Source organism: Protopterus annectens, chromosome 5.part0, assembly GCF_019279795.1.
Source record: "Protopterus annectens isolate FY-2018-M chromosome 5.part0, PAN1.0, whole genome shotgun sequence".
NCBI classification, from domain to species: Eukaryota; Metazoa; Chordata; order Ceratodontiformes; family Protopteridae; genus Protopterus; species Protopterus annectens.
Genome location: NC_056735.1, coordinates 1,366,729,435 through 1,366,749,382, shown reverse-complemented (window position 1 = coordinate 1,366,749,382; position 19,948 = coordinate 1,366,729,435). Strand labels below are relative to the sequence as shown.

The window sequence follows — 19,948 nt, the reverse complement described above, 5'->3', positions numbered from 1 at the left end:
TCAGAAAGATTTTTGTTAATTCCTGACATTAAACTTCTTTGATATCAATATAACAATGGTAATTTTATCTTCATATCTGACAAAATTAAGATAAAATAATTTTAAAGTTTAATTTACTATAAATCTTTGCATTTTGATTGATACAAATGAGCCATTGCTTCTAAAGCATGATTGATTTTAACATTAAAAAGCATGTTATTAAAAAACATCTAGTGTATTACACTGTTGCCTTCTACCTACAGAAGCACTAATGGTATTCTTTTTAGTCAAAAGGGCAACATTGTATAACTAGATAACTGTACCAAATGAAATCTGTTAGGGAAGGGAAAATAAAAGACAATACTGATCTTGTGGAACTCCCCTGTTGACTATAATTTAGAGATTTATTTACTGATTGACTGACTGACTGCACTTGTTAACCGGGTGACTGAACTGCTCAACTGATCCTTTTCAGTCATGACCCTGGTACTGAAGAAGGTAAAAGTAACAGACACAATATCAGATATTTACAATAATACAAGCTAAGAATGGAACAACTAAAATGGGTATAATAAGCAACCATACAACATAACATGTATGTGTAGATTTTCAAAGAAAACATTACATTATGTCTACCACTAGCACAGATATTCACAGCAGAGTGGGCTTGTCACAAACTTTATCAAGCACTGTAAATGCAAGTGCACATGGTATCTTTCTGTAGCTGTTCATTCAGGGATGATTTAAGTTGTTTTAGTATTTTATTGTTTTTTACATCATTGGGAAGGTGGCTCCACATTGCTTTTCCTAGTCAAGAGAATGCTTTATTACCTATTGTGATTTTGAATTTTGAGCAGGCCAAGATATAAAAGTCATTCTGGTTATTTCTTAGTGATTATGCTTTTGTTCCATGGTATTAATGACTCCTTTTAGAGCAAGACATTAACTGAAGTAATGTAGTTTGAATAAGAAGACTGCAGGAAGCAGTGAGACCCTTTGCTTAATCAACAACCTGTTAATAAATTTTAGTAGATCATTATGATGCATTCTTACATCTGCAAGAAAAGCAAACAGATTATCTTGTTTTCAAAATTGTGTACATGTTTTGAGTGTTGTAGGGAGAATGTATACATGAAAGACCTAAATCATATTCAGTTTTTGGAAATAACACATTTTTCACTATAGCTGCCCTCACCCTGGGTGACAGAAGTTTAGGGATGTATACAGTAGCATAGTTTGAGGTGTAATAAATCTTTAGTGATGATACTGTCAGTGTGCAGTGTAAAAGTGAGATAAAAATCCAAAGTGAGAATGAGGTAACTGCTAGTTTCTGCTACAGATGCTCTTTCTTCAAGGTCTATGAGTAATAGTGGTGAACAGGTGGCAAGATTTGAGTTGTTCAAAAGTAGCTTACTTTTATGAAGCTAGTCAAATAACTGAGAAAATTTTGATTGCATATGAGCTAAAAGATTTTGATGGGTTTTGTTGGATTTATTCATATGAATGTTGTCAGTGTGTCTAGAAATGTTAAGAGTTCGATAACTAGGGAGAAAATAAAGGCGATGAATGGAGCCCAGATACACACTAGTGTTAAATATACCCATGTCTGAAAATGAGGTGTAATAAATTTGGAAGGTTCTATCTTTGAATTAAAAGGGAGCAGGCCCCGGCACGTACGGTAGCTGCCCGGCTCCAAAAAAACAAATGCATTCAAAAAACTTGTAGAGCCAGCAAACAGTGACAGGCAAAAAGTAATTTATTGGTAGGAAGACAAAAGGCTAAAAATTAAGCAAACCGGTTTCGGCTGTCAAGCCTTCTTCAGTGCATTAGATTAATCATACACACATGCACATATATATAGTGTAGCACCACCTGAAGTCCAAAGTGTAAATTGCATCCTTCATTAAAGGTATTCATTTAAACCAGGGGGAAAAAGGGCACCCAATTTAATAATCCATTTTTTCTCCATTTTATTTAGTAACTGGTGCCATCCTGATTTATTATTACTGTTTCGTTGTATCCTATCAATCACTGTGAATCTAAATGTGGCTTTAGGGTGTTTTTGTGTGTGTTTATAAAGCGCACTTGTTAATTTACCTGTTCTGATGTCACTGAAATGTTCTGATATTCTGAATTTGACACACCTGGATGTTTGTCTCACATAGAAGGCTGAACAGTTGCAAGAAGCCATATAAATCACCCATTCAGACTGGCAATTCACAAAAAACTTTATGGAGAATACCTGTCCAATATTTTTACTAGTAAATTATTTTATCTTAGACATGTTACCAAAAGAAAGGTATAGTAAAGGGGCAATTAATACGGGGATCTAGGATGTCTAGTACCTTGGAGGCCTTTTTTGAAGAAATTTGAACCTTAAAAAGTTTTTTTTCTTCAAAAGGGGTATCCAATTGCCCTTATTAATGAAATGATTCAGGAGGTTAGCACGGAGAGGGATAGATTACATTTTCCCTTGTTAGGAACTGGTTTGAAAAATGATTTTAAAAAAACAACCAAAGATGACTCCAAACTTAAAAATAGTTTTATGTACACATTTACAGCGAACTCAGATGAATTTGAGCAAGTTATTCATAAGTATTGGCCTGTTCTTAGCTTACAGGAAGATATAAAACTTCATGTTCCACCTTGCCCTCACTTTGTTAGGAAAAGAGATAAGAATTTGAAAGAATTGCTGGAGGCCAAACAAGACATCAAACAGGATAGAACAAGAAAGAAGCTTGGAACTTTTCCCTGTGGGAACTGTAGGCAATGCTATGCTATGTTAAATGGGGGGACATTATATTTGCCCTCTAGGAAATTCAGGTACAAACCCTTGAAATACTACAATTGTGGAGTGAAAGGTGTGGTGTATTTGGGGTTCTGTGAGGTTTGTAAAGGGTTTTATGTAGGTAAAACTGAACGAATTTTAAGAAGAAGAGTATATGAACATTTTAATGATATTACTAACCATAAGGAAAGTAATGCTTTTTATAAACTGTGTGTGCTACACGAGCTAAATGAGGAATTAAACCCGCACATAAGGCAGCTGTTTAATCTCAGCCTTACCACAGGATACGTGCCCAAGGAGTGGCGTACGGCAACTGTTGTCCCACTCCACAAAGGCGGCGCCTCTACGGACCCTGGTAATTACCGCCCCATAAGCTTAACAAGTCTAGTCTGCAAAGCTATGGAGAGGATCATAATGGAGCTCATAAACAAAGATATAGGGGACTTGCAGACATTGGACCCGACCCAGTTTGGCTTTGTCAAGGGAAGATCATGCCTTTTGAACTTGGTCGACTTCTTGAAACAGTCACCAAGGCCATTGATGAGGGAAAGGCAGTCCATACAGCCTACCTTGACCTTGCAAAGGCTTTCGACACAATACCCCACTCGGGTATTGTAGAAAAACTTACCAGCTTAAATGTAAACCCATATGTCACAAGATGGGTTGCAAACTGGCTTAAGGACAGAACCCACAGGGTTAGAGTTGCTGGCGCTGTGTCAGACTCCAAGCCGGTCACAAGTGGTGTCCCACAGGGCTCGGTCCTTGGCCCCCTATTGTTTGGCATCTACATCTCAGAAGTACAGGCCAACATAGGAGGACTTTGGCTGACAAAGTTTGCAGACGACTGCAAACTGGGCGCCATAGTGGAAAGTGCATCAGACACCGATATCCTTCAGAAGGGACTCACGGAAACAGATAGCTGGTGCCAGAGCCATGGCCTGAAGTTAAACACCAAAAAATGTATAGTCATACCCTTCGGGAAAAACAAGGTAACCCCAAGCTACCATATAGGTGGCAATCCACTAAGCACAGAAGAGGTTATCAGGGACCTGGGGACCCAGGTTGACAGTGGCCTTTCTTTTGACACTCACATTGCTAAAGTGGTTAGAAAGACCTTCTACATTGCCCACCTGATCATGAAGGGATTCACATGCAGATCTAGTGAGGTCATTGTTCCCCTGTACTCTTCACTTATCAGACCAATGATCGAGTACGATGCCCCATTCGGGATGTATCTCACCCGACATCTGCAGCAATTGGAGAGACCCCAAAAGTTCCTCACCAAAAGGATAAAGGGACTCCAAAATCTGTCATATGCTGCCAGATTGAAGAAACTCCAGCTCTATTCAGTCGCATACCGTCTGCTCAGAGATGACATGTGCCTGACATACAAGGCCATGTCCAACCCGGAATTAATGGACATGCTCCACCTCAAAAAATCCAAATCCACCAAAACCACTAGAGCAAGTGACTTATACCTTAGCATGGATATAAATAGGACGTGCTGGAGGGATAGATTTATCACTCAGAGACTCCCTATGCTGTGGAATAAAATCCCGGTCCATGTGAGGCAGAGCACCTCGCTGACTCTGTTCAAGAGAAATCTAGACCTGTGGATGGGAGATCGTAGGTTTACCCCGGGAATCATCTCTGTGTCACTGCTGGACAGAGGCACAACAAACTAATGGGCACAGTATTTTTTCATATAAGGGGTGGCGTAAGCCACAAAAATTTGGGCTAGGCTTATAAATGCCTTAGGGCAGATAGCCTAGTATAAACCTATGAACCTATGAACCTATAAACATTCCTTGACTTGTGAAAATATGCGTATAAAATTTATTATACTTGAACAAATTATACCGGATGTTAGAGGTGGTAGCTGGGAAACCAGACTGGAATATCGGGAATTATTATCGGGAATTATTCTGGCAATTGAAACTTGATGCCAGCAGGTTTCCTGGTATGAATGAAAACATTAATATAAATAGTGTCTTAAAAATGAGACAAGCTAGATTGTAACAGCCCAAAATTTTATTTAGTTATATTAATGTTGGTTCTGTTGCAATTTGAGTTCAGTAAGATACGCTTAAACTAAGGAATGTTTTAGGTGAGATTACACTGAATCAGATATAATAACTTGTTTTTTTAACTGGGATACATATATGAAAAAAGTTTTTTGGTTTTATTTATTATATACATTAAGTGGTCCAAGTTTCTTTGTTAATTAATGAAAAGTCATTTTTATGATAGTTTTTATATGCAGTAATAATTTTTACTAATGAAAAAGTTTACATTTATGTATTTTATTTGAAATTGGTTTAATGAATTAGGTCAAGTGACCTTGCAAAGAGTATAAATTACTAGAAATGGAGCGGTTATCTGTTTCACCTTGATAAAGCTCGGTAGTAGCTGAGTGAAAGCGCTTGGTTGTATATATTTTTTATTGCATTCAGCATCGTGAAGTGGATTTAATAAAAGCTTTACTATCAAGCTGCATTTGTGTTGGTATTGGCCACGCAAAAGGAATTTGATAATAATATTGCCTGGTTGTAGCTTTCCGGGTCCTGTTGTGCTGGACTTTGTTACTTCTTGGTTCAACTTGTTCTTTTTTGGTTATCTTAGACATGTTCTTACAATGAGTACAGTGTCCACATGGAAAAGGAAAAATTACGTGTCCTCTAACAAGGTGCTAAGCTTGGTGGCAGCCAATAGGATGTTCCAATGTCTGCGGACACTGTTAATAGGGACATCCGTATTTCTCCCATAAGTGGTCACCAATCTGATTTGGGATTTCTGACATTGTTTTTTATTCCTGTACTGAAGTAGGGTCTCCCTATCTTGATTTGCAGCACAATATCTGCATTGAGTGATGTCCCCTTTCTTATATCCTCAGTCACTGAGCCTGTTAATCAAATCAGACTCATATGTATGATAAGACTCAGTATCAGAACAAATCCTCTTCAGGCATAGGAATTGTGACTTTGGGATGTTCCTTCATATATGAGGAGGATGAAAGCTGGAGGCATGGAGGAAGGAGTTGTATTCAGGGTATTTCCAATAAACCTCAGTTGTCAATGTATGGTCTGCATTCCTAGTTATTAATACATCCAAAAATGTAATCTGGTCAATGTCATACGTGATCGTAAACTGAATGCCCCATTTGTTGTCATTCAAATATGTGACAAACTCCTTGAGATATGCAATATCAGACCTCCATACCAAGCAGCAATCATCCAGATATCTTCTCCATATGTCGATCTCATCCATGTGTGTGTATGTGTGTGTGTGTGTATATATATATATATATATATATATATATATATATATATAAATAAGCTTAGCACCTTGTTAGAGAACACATGTAATTTTTCCTATAGAAGAGGGAGGAATATTGGTTCATTTTTGAACCATTATAAGCAAGTGAACAGATCTGACAATAGCCCCAGACAAATAACTTTGGAAGGGTGGGGCCTGTGCAGGGATGTTTTCCATGCGGACACTGTACTCATTGTAAGAACATGTCTAAGACAAAATAATTTACTAGTAAAAATATTGGACAGATATTCTCCATAAAGGTTTTTGCGAATTGCCAGTCTGAATGGGTGATTTATATGGCTTCTTGCAACTGTTCAGCCTTATATGTGGGACAAACATCCAGGTGTGTCAAATTCAGAATACCAGAACATTTCAGTGACATCAGAACTGGTAAATTAACAAGTGCGCTTTATAAACACACACAAAAACACTCTAAAGCCACATTTAGATTCACAGTGATTGATAGGATACAACAAAACAGTAATAATAAATCAGGATAGCACCAGTTGCTAAATAAACTGGAGAAAAAATGGATTATTAAATTGGGTGCCCTTTTTTCCCCCTGGTTTAAATGAATACCTTTAATGAAGGATGCAATTTACACTTTATTTATTTTTATTTTACATTTGTTGACCGGGCTAGTCTAGCTGGATATATGTCCATTTTCAGTAGAGGCCCGGGGAGAAAAGCTCCAAGTGTAGATTACAGATATAAAAAAACATATAGGAAACAGAACATAGACATTGTTACATACAATTTTACATAAAAAAGCAGTAAGTAGGGAACATTAATGTAAAAAATGCAAACCAAAAAATTTTTTTTTTTGAAAGCATACATATAAAGTTACTGTAAGAATAGATAGGATAGGAGAGGAAGGAGTGAGTTAACCTGGGTTGGTGCAGGAGCATAGCCAGTGTTTGTTGAGATGATTTTTTATTTGTTTTTTAAAAAGTGAGAGAGAGCACAAAGATGTGATATCAGAGGGTAATTTATTCCACATTTTTCCAACAGAGTTGGAAAAAAGGCAATCTCCAGCTGAATTTTTAGGTTTGGTAATATTTATCAGTAGCTTGTTGGAAGAACGTAGATGCTTCAGGTTATTGTAAGGTGAAATGAGGTTAGTGAGTATGGGTGTTTTAGTTGGTTGGTATAGGATTGTATGAGCTATTTGGAATTGTTGAAATAGGAGTTGGTTAGGGAGTTCAAGCCAACCTAGTTCTCTTAGGTTCAGGCAGTGGTGAGTTTTAAATGGGGTTCCTGTTGCAAATCGAGCAATATTATGGTAAGATTGTGCTAGTTTATTGATATTGTTTTTGGAAAGGTTAGTGAATATAGCAGATGCATATAGTAGAGAAGAGGTTAGATGGGATCTGGCTAAGATTGTCTTTGCGTCTGGTGAAAGGAAGGCTTTGATTCTGTAAAGGGAACCTATTTTCTTATTAACTAATTTGATAGTATTGTTGATGTGTGTATCAAAGCTGAGGTTGATATCAATGGTTATTCCTAGTAGTTTGGTAGTCATTTCTGGGAAAATAATGGTGTTGTCAATGGAAGTTCATAGGTTCATAGGTTCATAGGTTCATAGATTAGTACTAAGCTAACTGCCCTTGCGAGCCATTTTAAGCCTAGCCAATTATCCCTTGTGAGACTCAAACCCTGCAGCTTGTGTTTGTAAGGCAAACACCTTAACCATTAGGCCACCCGGAAGTAAGAGTAAAGTTAAGAGGGGTAGATCTATGGGAAGGTGAGAATAATAGCAGTTTGGTTTTTTTAGGGTTGAGCAGTAGGCAGCGATCAGTGAACCATTGCTCGACAGTAGTAAAAGCCTTTTGTGTGATAGACTGTAGTTCAGTTTGTGTATTGGCAGAGCAGATAATAGTTGAATCGTCAGCATATTGTATGCAGATAGTGTTTGGGATAGCTAGATGGAGGTCATTTATAAAGATAGAAAATAAAAGCGGGCCTAGGATAGAGCCTTGAGGAACTCCCAATGAGATGGGGAGTAGACTAGATAAAGTATTTTTCCAGAGAACTGCTTGCTGACGTTTTTCTAGGTAAGATGTAAACCAAGTTAAGGCAGGAGGATCAAGTGAGAGTGATTTAAGAATATGCAGAAGAAGTTTATGGTTAACCATGTCAAAGGCTTTAGATAAGTCTATGAAGACTGAAGATGATAGGATGTAGTTGTTACGGTTACAATTAATGGAGTTGGTAAAGGAGAGTAAGGCTGTAGTAGTACTATGTGAAGGTCTGAATCCATGTTGGCAGTTAGCAAGTAGATTATTGTGTAGGAGGTGGTTAAGGAGTTGTTTGTGAATACATTTTTCCATAATTTTAGCTATAGGTGATAAGAGTGCTATAGGACGGAAATTAGAGAGGTCGTTGGACTTACCCCCTTTGTGTAGTGGGATGATATAAGATATCTTCCAAATAGATGGGAAAATTCCTTCCTGTATAGATCTATTCACTTATGGACTTCAGGTGGTGCTACACTTTGTATGTTGTGAATGAGACAATTACAACAGATGTCAGGATTGCTGAAGGATATGATTTCTTAGCATTTAGTTTTAATCCGTGGTTTTGACACCAGCTATTACTTTGGGAAACGTCCTCTTGTCAGATTTTGGTGTTATCCAGGGTGTTTATGATAGCACTAAATTTACAGTTGTACTCTAGTGACAGATCTTTTGGGGGAGATAGAGCCACCCATTCTAATTTCTCAGTCTCTATTTGAATGCCAATTTGCTATCCAATGAGTTACATAGGGACTTAAATTTATGAGAGTTGTCTATGATACCCAACAGAGGGATGGTGTTGAATGCCTTTGTGAATTCTAGATATGTGGTGTGTACTGACCTGATCTCACTCCTTGCTTCAGTAAACCCTCTCAAAGAAGCTGATAGGGTAGTATGCAGGATCTACCTTTGATGAATCCAACAGGGTTGGGTCAAGAGCTTGTAAGTTACCTACCTATGTCCTTACTTATTAATTCCATAATGATCCTTTCCACAGCCTCATAGATGGGGATGGACAAGCTAAAAATAACACATGCATTTATGCAAGGTTCTTAAAATGTGTGCAACAGGAGTCCGATGGTTTAAAAACAGCCCATGGCCCAAGGTACACTTAATCCACCACTTTAGCTTATCTAGTAACATTTGAGAGATACAAACTACAGAAAACTGCCCCCAAACTCAGTGGACCAGGATTTTACCCTCATATTTGAGGGACTCACTAAAAGCTTAGATGGACTTTAAGGATGCTTATATGCACAACTAATAGAAACTGAAACAAAATTTGGCCGAGGCTGGGGATTTACCTGTGACACAGTCTTTTACTTTGCACAACTGGAAATTCCATATGGATAAATTAGTGAGGCCAAAGATGGATGTGCACATTTTGAAACTGTTGCCAGAACCTCATGTAAATAATACAAGTAAAATTCTAGAGATCTAGACTGTAAATAAATTTAATTGCCCTTTCTCACTACTTAAGAAAATGAGTATTCTAGAGTGATCCTTAGTCTTCTCTGCAGCTAGATGTTTTAGTACATATGTTGTTAAATGAAAATGAAAACCCTAAATAATGCATCAAGTGCTAGTAACAACTGCTCACCCATGCATGTTCATTTGCCTGCAAACAAGAAAAAGATAAAAAAAAAGAAAAATATGTTAAATAAATAAAAAAATAAACTATTACCATCTGAGTTGTTTTATTACATTTTCTAGAAAAAGGCATATAGGAAAACACCGCAAGGTTACTGTTAGCAATATCACACTTGCAAAAACTGTTAATGCTAGCCGACAAGCTGCATCTGAAAGTATGCCTATGGAATGTGAGACTGCTGAACTTCCAACCACTAGAAGGGTAGAATCTGTGCTATTACTGAACATGTAATATTGTGGCAGAAGCAAAAAGAAATTAACACAAGATAGAATAACTAACCAAGACTTTCCCCAGTTTAAACTTACTCTACCCAGTATGGATGATACTGGGGAGAGGGAGTATATTCGGCCATACCTGGAATTAAATGAGGCAGTTACTTACTTTAATAACACCTTCTTAAATGTATTGGATCTTCACACCCCTCCCAGAACCATAAGAACCAGATCTAATCCCACTCCATGGCTTACCAAAGAAACCAAAGCCCTCCTCAAAGCTCGAGATAAAGCATGGGATCACTGGAAAACTGTTAAGTCCCCAGCTGAAAAACAAAAATAGGAATAAAGCTAAGAAAGTAGTAAAACTTGACAAAATTAATTACTACTCCAATCTTCAAATCAAGCACCAAAATAGCCCTCAAAATTTTTGGGCAGCCATTAACAAATTACTACTACCAGGCAAAACTGGTATCCCCTCTCCCACCTTAGTAAATAACTCTGACATCATTCCCACTCAATTTAATAAATTCTTTACTGAAACAATACTGACTCTAGCCAACCAACAGAAAAATCAACACACACAGACCCTTCCTCTGAACCCCATCACTACTCCCATAAGGAATAGCTCCTTCAAATTCCAGTCAGTCTCCATAGATAGGATAAAAAAGTACCTCAAAAAACTAAAGCCCAATACTCTGGCTGCTGACAAATTACCAGGAGAATTCTTAAAAATTGATGCTGATGCAGTGGCCTACCCTATAGCCATTCTAATTAACAGATCCCTCTCACCGTCCCAGAGATATGGAAAATATCTCACATAATCCCCTTACATAAAGGAGGCAACTCCACAGAGCTTACAAACTACCAACCTATAGCAATTCTATCCCCTCTAGCAAAAATCCTTGAAAAGTGCATACACTTCCAAATGATTCACTACTTGCACACACACACAGGCTCTTATCAAACACCCAACATGGCTTCCAACACTTCCATAGTACCACCACTGCCTTATTGTCCTTCTCCAATACAGTAAACACTCATAGAAATGCTGGTAAATTTGTTTCTGACACTTTCTTGACCTCTCAAAGGCCTTCGATATGGTTAGACATGCCATTCCTAGCAAAGAACTGACTCTCTCTTCCCACCATAGCCTGGTTCCAGAGCTATTTAGCTGGCCGTCAGCAAGTAGTCTTGTAGAAACAAGAAATCTTCCCCCCCTTCTCCCAGTTAATCTTGGTGTTCCACAGGGTTCTATTTTAAGTCCTCTGCTGTTCACCCTCTATACCAATAAGCTTCATTCCTCCACTCCCAAAGCATCTGTCATCCAATACGCTGATGATTCTACATTAATTTGTGCAGCTTCCTCACTACAGGAACTCAGGAATATTTCCTCTCTATACAAACATAGCTATCCAATATCCAACTCATCTTAAACCCTGCTAAAACCAAACTGTTGTGTCTTTCGGCTTTTCCCGGTTAGGGGTCGCCACAGCGGAACTCCAGTCCGCTAATGATTGTCAGTGGATTTTTACTTGCCGAGTTGCCAGCCCTGATGCACAACCTTCAACGAAGGTACGCCCATTCACGCATGTCTCCACACAGAAGACGCTCTAGCTGAGAATCGAACAGGACAAAGTCTTACTGTGAGGAGACAACGCTACCGCAGCAGCACCACCACCGCAGTATTCCTGCTAAAACCAAACTACTACTCTTTAAACCCACTAGGTCCACCTCATCAACTTCTACCTTTAATATCATGTCTAGTAACAAAACTGCTATCTCTTCCACAGGCCACACTCCAGGGCATCGAGACTGATAATCTAAGATTTGATATTCATATTTTCCAGAACACCAAAAAAGTTCACAAAAAACTAGGTAACCTCTATAGAAATAGACAATTCCTTACCCAACAAACAAAAGCTACTATAGCTCACACTCACCTAATTTCTACCCTCATCTATGCCTCACTTATTCTCACCAACTTTAGAAAAGCAGACCTAGCTAAGCTTGACTCCTGCTATAACAAAATAGCTAGATTTGCCTCTTACTCCCCATTTAGATTTCACCACTGCTCATCCTTGAAGCTGCTCAACTGACTGGAACTTCTCAACTCCTGCATTACAACCAACTCTCTCTGGCCCATAAAATTTTATATCAACCAGAAAAACCCTGCATTGCAAAGCCTACTTCAACTCCACACCAATGACAACACTCTTCGCTCCACTAACAAACTTATTCTCACAGTAACCAAGTCAAATAATACAGCAGGTGATGCCCTCTTTTCTAATTATGTATCCAAACTATGGAATGCTCTACCCTATAACATAACTACTATGGCATCCTTCATACAGTTCAAAAAAAGCATTAAAACTGCATCTCACTAATAACTGGCTATGCTCTTGCACTTCACCAGGCTAGAGCCTCCCACTATGTTAGACCCTACACCACTTTAACTATCTCACACCTCAAGAGGAACCAATAGGTCTATATTCTATTACTGTAGAAATACATACAATATAATAAAATAGATTGTTATGGTTTAAACCCCAATAACCTTTAAGAAATTGTTGGTTTAAGCGTGACTCCCTCCAACAATGACTGAGGTCATTATATATATCTCTCTAGACTAATGAAACTATTAGATTTCTTTGTTTTCACTAACTGTGACTGCTGTGTATGAATATACTACTATTAATTAAGACTCACCGCATTTTGTATCTAAATATACTTTGTAAACTTTGTAGTTTTTTTGTTACATGTTATTTATATGTGTGGAGCTTTTCTCTCAGAGCCTCCACTGAAAATGGACCTGTGTCCAGTGGACTATCCCGGTTAACAAATGTAAAATAAATAATAAGTAAATATTGCCAGAAATGTACAGCCCCAGTAAAGAACAGGATATAGGGTGAGAAAACAGAAAAGAAACTAAGAATTGACACTGCATTAGAAGGGCTGGAGAATTTTGACACAGTCTTACCAAATGTCTCCAGAATTAAAAGTCAATGTGCAGACTCGCAGAGAAGAGCCCATAGTCAAGAATAGGGTCCATATCAGTCCGTAGAAATGGCTGATGATTGAACACCAGATGTTCGAACTGTGAAGTTCAAACACTGATTATTGCAAAGCCACGGAACACCGAATTCTCTCCCAGGGAAAGAATCCGATGAGCCGTTTCTGTGGCTTCGTGATTATCAGGACTGTGGTGGGAAGTTACGGGTCGGGTTCAGGTAAGTGTGCGATTGTGTGGACGTTAGGGTTCGGGCACAGGTTAGGTGAGTTAGGGCGTGGGTGAGGTGGGTGTGCGATAGTGACAGACTTTAGGGTTAGGACGGGATAGGTGAGTTAGGGTGAGGACGCTGGTCAGGTGAGTGTGCGATAGTGACAGACCTTAGGGTTAAGGTAAGTGGATAGATAGTAGTGTATGTACAGTTTAGTGTAGGGTTAGATGTAGGATTTTAAGTGTTTGTGTGTGGATTGCTGTTTTTTTGATGTGCTTGTGTTGTGTGTGTGTTTCTTGGAACAGCAATTATTTTCCCAGGGAAAAAAATCACTGTTCTAAGAATTCAATGTTTTTGTACTTCGTGGTTAGAAGTTCGAACATACGGTGTTCGAACTTCAGCTGTTTCAGTGAACTTATATAGACCCCAAGAATACACTAAGTAGGAGTAGAAACCAAGGAAGAAGTTTGTGAGTGTCATAATGAATGAAAAAGTGAAATGGGGAACCTGATACTGAGTCTATTGCTTCTCCCCGTTTTATTAAGGCAGAAAGTCAGTCAGAAAGAGAAGCTGGACTCCAAGGGTAAAGAACATAAAATAATTACTGGAAAGAGAAAGGGAAACTACTAGCACCCCGGTAGAAAAAAATATTTTAGTGAGATACTACTTATAGAATGAATTAAATGAAGGGGAGAAAACTGTACCCACATTTATAGCAAAAGGGGCAGCAGCCTGAACTTCACATCAGAATATTGTTGGAAATAAAGTTGACTTGGTTGGTCTTCAGCTAAGCAATGTCAATTTCAAGATGACTCAACGAGAAGATGATTCTTTACAGCTAGAAAGAACGCAACAAGAGATGGAGTGTAACTAAAGGAAAAGAACGCAACAAGAGATGGAGAGTAACTAAAGGAAAAGAACGCAACAAGAGATGGAGAGTAACTAAAGGAAAAGAACACAACAAGAGATGGAGAGTAACTAAAGGAAAAGAACGCAACAAGAGATGGAGAGTAACTAAAGGAAAAGAACGCAACAAGAGATGGAGAGTAACTAAAGGAACAGAACGCAACAAGAGATGGAGAGTAACTAAAGGAACAGAACGCAACAAGAGATGGAGAGTAACTAAAGGAACAGAACACAACAAGAGATGGAGAGTAACTAAAGGAACAGAACGCAACAAGAGATGGAGAGTAACTAAAGGAACAGAACGCAACAAGAGAGGGAGAGTAACTAAAGGAACAGAACGCAACAAGAGATGGAGAGTAACTAAAGGAACAGAACGCAACAAGAGATGGAGAGTAACTAAAGGAACAGAACGCAACAAGAGATGGAGAGTAACTAAAGGAACAGAACGCAACAAGAGATGGAGAGTAACTAAAGGAACAGAACGCAACAAGAGATGGAGAGTAACTAAAGGAACAGAACGCAACAAGAGATGGAGAGTAACTAAAGGAACAGAACGCAACAAGAGATGGAGAGTAACTAAAGGAACAGAACGCAACAAGAGATGGAGAGTAACTAAAGGAACAGAACGCAACAAGAGATGGAGAGTAACTAAAGGAACAGAACACAACAGCACCCACTTCATAGCTCTTCTTTGAGAAAAGAAATAACCTACTTTATATGGTAAGCAGCGGACAGATATTGAGACACTTATTAGCTCCAAGGCCCTACAGTGGACTTGCAATGAAGTTAGTACACAGCCTCATTCTGGGTGGTCACTTAAAAATGGACACAGTAGTGTATGGTTAAAACCTATGCCTCACAGACCCAAAGACCAGGGTTCAATCCTAACCTCTGGTTATTGTTTTGAGTTTGCATGTTCTTCCTTTGTCTATCTAGGATTCCATGCATCTCTCACAAACATGCTCAGTCTTTCGACAAAAAGGACAGAAGGTACTGCATTCAAACCTAACTCTCAGTTGAGCTTTTGAAGGTCTGCAAACAGAATGCAGCCAAAAATGAATGCAGTCATGGGCAACAGCATAAACTCTGGGAGGTGTCTACTTGGGGAAAGAATTCTGTAGACCACTCACTTTATGAATAAGCTGTGGTGCACAGTATTCTCTAGATAAAAGGACATGGAGTACCGACTATGTGCCACTTCAAAGCTAGTCATCAAAGCTAGTCACTCAGCAGTGTAAAAAATGTCTCTAGACCATCTGGGTCACATCAAGTAATGTCAAAAAAGAAACAAAGATGAAGCACATTAGCAATGCACAGCTTTATTACTGCAAAGCTTTAGTGCTAGGATTAATTGAAGCAGCATCAGCTTATAAGGGTAATGTAATGCAGTCTACAGCTGGTACTGCTATACATAACTGACGATGCATATGGGGATGGAAATAGAATTTACCAAGTGGTGCTGGGGAAGGAAAATGCAAACAGCATTTGAAATTGCTGTGCTGATATAAAAACAGATGGGACAAGGAAAATGCTGCAACTCTGGTTTCAAGTTCACAATGCAAGACATTTCTCCTTACTAAAACTAACGGTAACTTGATATCTTGTAAGTGGAAATATCATTTTTGAAGATTTACCAATTTACACATCAGTCTGCTTTCATTTATTTTAAGTTGGAAAAAGGGGTGTTTGATGGGACTGGACCTGCAGCAAGACCCAGCTGGTCAAGCTCAATTCCTTGGTTGGAAAATAACTGACGCATTTTATAACTTGGTGTCCCAAGGTGCTATAACTTTGAAGTTAATTGTGTGACTTAAGGGGGTGGGTTGATGCAGCCTTGGTCTCTAATACACAATTAAGTGCAGATGACCACATTGGGGTGGGACTACTGAGGTGTCACTGATGAACAGCTGCATTTTGTATGTCAAATTCATCACACTTTGTGACAGTATTCTAGGTTCAATGGGTCTGCTTTTACACATGGGATTGGGTGTATGTCTTCTAGCTAAGAGGCAGTATATTGTAACTATGAGGACAACCTTCTCAAATGTCTCAAATGCCACTGAGATATAGCTAGATCTTAAGTGCTCGTAGACTAAGCAAACATCTATGGATAATGACAAAAGACAAGGAAGAGCGCCTAACCACAGAAAAATACTTCAGCTTGACTGATAAAAGTGATCTAGGAATGAACAGATGCATAGTATTAAAATAGTTATCCAGACAGACTGGCCACCATCTGTCTCTCTATATTCTGGTTTCTCCAGACTCCTTGGTGGCAATCTATATTTGTTTTTTTGGGCCAGGAAAGACCATATTCTTAGTGTTGCCACCCATCTTTTTTCCAGACTATCCGGAAAGCAAACTAATTGTCTGGAAAACACTAAACAAACTTCAGTTTTTTTTTTTAAACAAAATAAGACCATCGGAGTTTGCTAAATTGGTGGATTTGCTATGTTTTTTGTTCTATTTTTTTTTTTTTTTTTTTTTTTTTTTTTACAAAAAGCAAAGTAAAAAGAAATTATGAATGGAAAGAGGGTGTCCCTCTTGCCTGATGTGACAATGATGTCATAAAATGGGCTAGAAGTGGGTGGGACAAGTGTGAGATTATGGCAGGTGTGGCCTATGTCCCATTTTAGCCACAACGAAAGGTGGCAACCCTACCAATCCTCCTATACCTGTTATGTCTTTGTACAACTAATGGTTCCTCACACACATGGAGAAAGAACCCCTTACTCTCAATCAGCAAATTAATAGGAGACAGGCTCTTACCGCCCATGCACAGTCTACATTAATAGCATAAACTACTCATGCATATTAACCAAAACAGTAATACTAGCTATGTAAATAGTGTAAAGACAGATGAACTAGTATCAACCTATAAACCTACGAACATAATTTTTAAGGAAATAAAGAGAAGACAGTGGTTCTGAAGAAGTGGAAGTATGACCAGAGATTACATGTTGTGTAATGATATTTTTTTTTCTTTCCCTAGGACCTTGAACCCGGATGATTTGAATACTGACACCTGATCAGCCCATTCATTCTAGGAGCACATGAGCCGGGCATTGATAGACTAGTTATTAGCTCTATGGGCCATTCATTCCTACCAGAGAATCTCAATTGGATCTCTGTTCCCAGGTACAAGCTGGGTGGTAGGGAGAAGGCCATCGTGCTGGTTCTAGGGAGTGGTTTGCCCTCTCACTACAGAAAGCACTCCCTCCATTGAACAGCTATGCAGAACCCACTACTGCAGTATCCCAAGAGGAAGCCTGCTTCTACATACTAGATTCTAATCAGCTTACTGGTACAAAGCACCACGACTGTGCAAACTCAGCTGAATCAGTCTACAGTGGGTAACACCTAGTAGACCAAGCTCACTTCCATCCTCCCTGGTCAGCTCCTTCAGGTGCCAAAGCTACTAATCAAACTCTGGTCACCTGTACCATAATCAGAGCTTTATACTTTACACCGTGGATCCACTGTATGATGAAAAACAAATTCTGTAAGCTCTCTCTTACCAGACTGTTCTCATGTTAACTTCCTAGAAAACTTCAGTGTCAATGTAAAGGTCTGCCCACAGATACAGTTTTTTTTTACTGCACTGACAGTAAGGGAATTAAAATATAGCATTTTTAGTTTATCTTTTATTAAGAAAAAAAATGTGATTCTTTCCACAGAGCAAATTGGACAGTATTGAGGTTGCCATCCTTCATATGTAGACAAGAACATACAATCAATCCAACAATCAATACAACTTCATACGTGTGTGTGTGTGTGTGTGTGTGTGTGTGTGTGTATATATACATTATGTATGTACATAGCAGGGGTGGACACTGACCGATGTTCTGTGTAAAACAACAACCTGCAGGCAGGAAAATCAATCACTTGTGATATTCTGAATGAAAAAATACTGAATAAGAATTCCTGAAGTGCTTATGCAACTTTATACCACAAAGGACATGGTTGTTCACTAAATATTTTGATACAATATGTACTGGTTGAACTTAAACCACCATGAAGAACCATTCCAACAAGCTCTATTTATAACTGAATACCTTTCTGTGTCAGGACCAAGCTCTATATGCTGGCTTTTCTTGAAAAATGTAAAAGCACAGCCTTATGTGCCTCAGAGATAATGTACCTATTAATTAAAGAAACTTTGACTGTCAAATACCAAAATTGCATTAAACGAGTGTCAGCTTCTAAAATGACATAAAAAACATGAGTAAGCAACTTAAATATTTAGTTCAAGCATGGGATTCTGTTTCACATTCTGCAAAAGCATTAGATTTCTTATTCATTTTCACATAAAATGTTAAATGACTAACAGGCTGTGAATCAGTTTAGGTAATAACCAGAACTTAATATTCCGTTTTTAAGCTAAAACTCTATAAAATACAAAATGCAAACTTGTAAACTACAAGGGACTTACCTGACAGCAAAGCATCTGAAACAACTCCAGTGTAAGCTGCCACTGTTGTAATAAACGGCAACGCTGCCATCGGCAAACTTGATGTGATAAAGCCCTGAGAGACATTAAGGAGTCGCCGAAACAAACTATTCGCTATCAGTCCTGCAAATGCTCCATTAATTCCAAGGAAGATGGGACTATATGAAAAGAAATTCCTAAAGAAAGAACCATAACGAAGAAAAACAACCACAACGCACAAAATCAGGAATGTTACTCTGACAGTAATAGTTCATAAACACTTTATTGCTATTTAGTCTTGATTTAGGCTATAAAAATACCTGTACACATACATTAAACATTGTACCTTATAATATAATCTTAAGAGTGACAAAAACAGTTTATTAGAAGTAAAAAATATTACTTCCTATATAGCTCTGCTTCCAGTTGTTTCTATACAGGATATTTTTACTTTTCAGCACAACTAATTAATACAGCAGTAAACCTCTGTTAAATAAAATTGGGTAGCAATTCCTTCTGATGCAGAGAGAATATTAATTTCCCTGAACACTAACCAGAACGGCGGAGAATAACTGATGGTGGCACACAGTTAACTTGTCAAGATGTTGGAACGAGTATGCAGGTTTGCCTTGACAGCACAGTTTGGAAGGCAGCTCCTGCAAACAGCATTGAAAATAGTTAACAGCATGGCTGGCAACTCAATAGTCTTTTACTGTTTAACATTTTGTACCTGACTCGTGTTATACGGCCATGTTATGCAGTGGAAGCAACAGCAATCTGGGATGATCCATATAAAGTGAACCGGAAAAGAACAGCCAGTTGATTAATAAATGCTATTACCCATAGCTCTCAACCAATCAGGGACAAATTTCAACAGAATCAGGGACACAGCCAGAAAAAAAATCAGGGACACTTAAAATATTAGTGCTATTAACTTGAGACATTCACAGAATCACAGCATATGAATTAATGTACATTTTGTGAAGTAAAAGAAATCTACAACTCTTAATTATTGTCATTAATCATTAAGTTTAATTCACCAACTTTCCTCCAAAAGTCACCAGTTTTAGGAGGGATTAAGAGGGACAGAGCTAAAATTTGAGCCAGAATCAGGGACATTTGACAGGTATGCTGCTACCTACCCATCACCAGCAGACTGTGGCCAGAAAGTTAGATGAGCAGTACTGCTTATGCTCGACTCACTGTCTGTCAAAGAATAAATAATAATTGTCTTTCGGCTTTTCCCGGTTAGGGGTCACCGTCAAAGAACCATTTCTCAAAATATAGTCAAACTGTATATCAAGGCGGTCAGTGAAATGCTTACATGTAAGGAAGCTGACCAATACATGCTGTCTTTTATGCATCATCACTTGACGCAATCCATTTTTTTAAATTTATGTTTTTCAATGATAAAGTATAGTACTGTGGCATG

The 19,948-nt window shown here is 38.4% G+C and overlaps 1 protein-coding gene across 1 annotated transcript in view; it reads right to left on the bottom strand.

The window, feature by feature from the left end:
• The window catches only part of TMEM126A (transmembrane protein 126A), a 385,068-nt gene that overhangs the window by 155,662 nt on the left and 209,458 nt on the right, over positions 1-19,948 (bottom strand). The window contains exon 3 of the mRNA XM_044071173.1: positions 18,520-18,713. Coding sequence (XP_043927108.1) covers positions 18,520-18,713 — 194 coding nt within the window. The remainder of the gene's footprint in view (positions 1-18,519; positions 18,714-19,948) is intronic.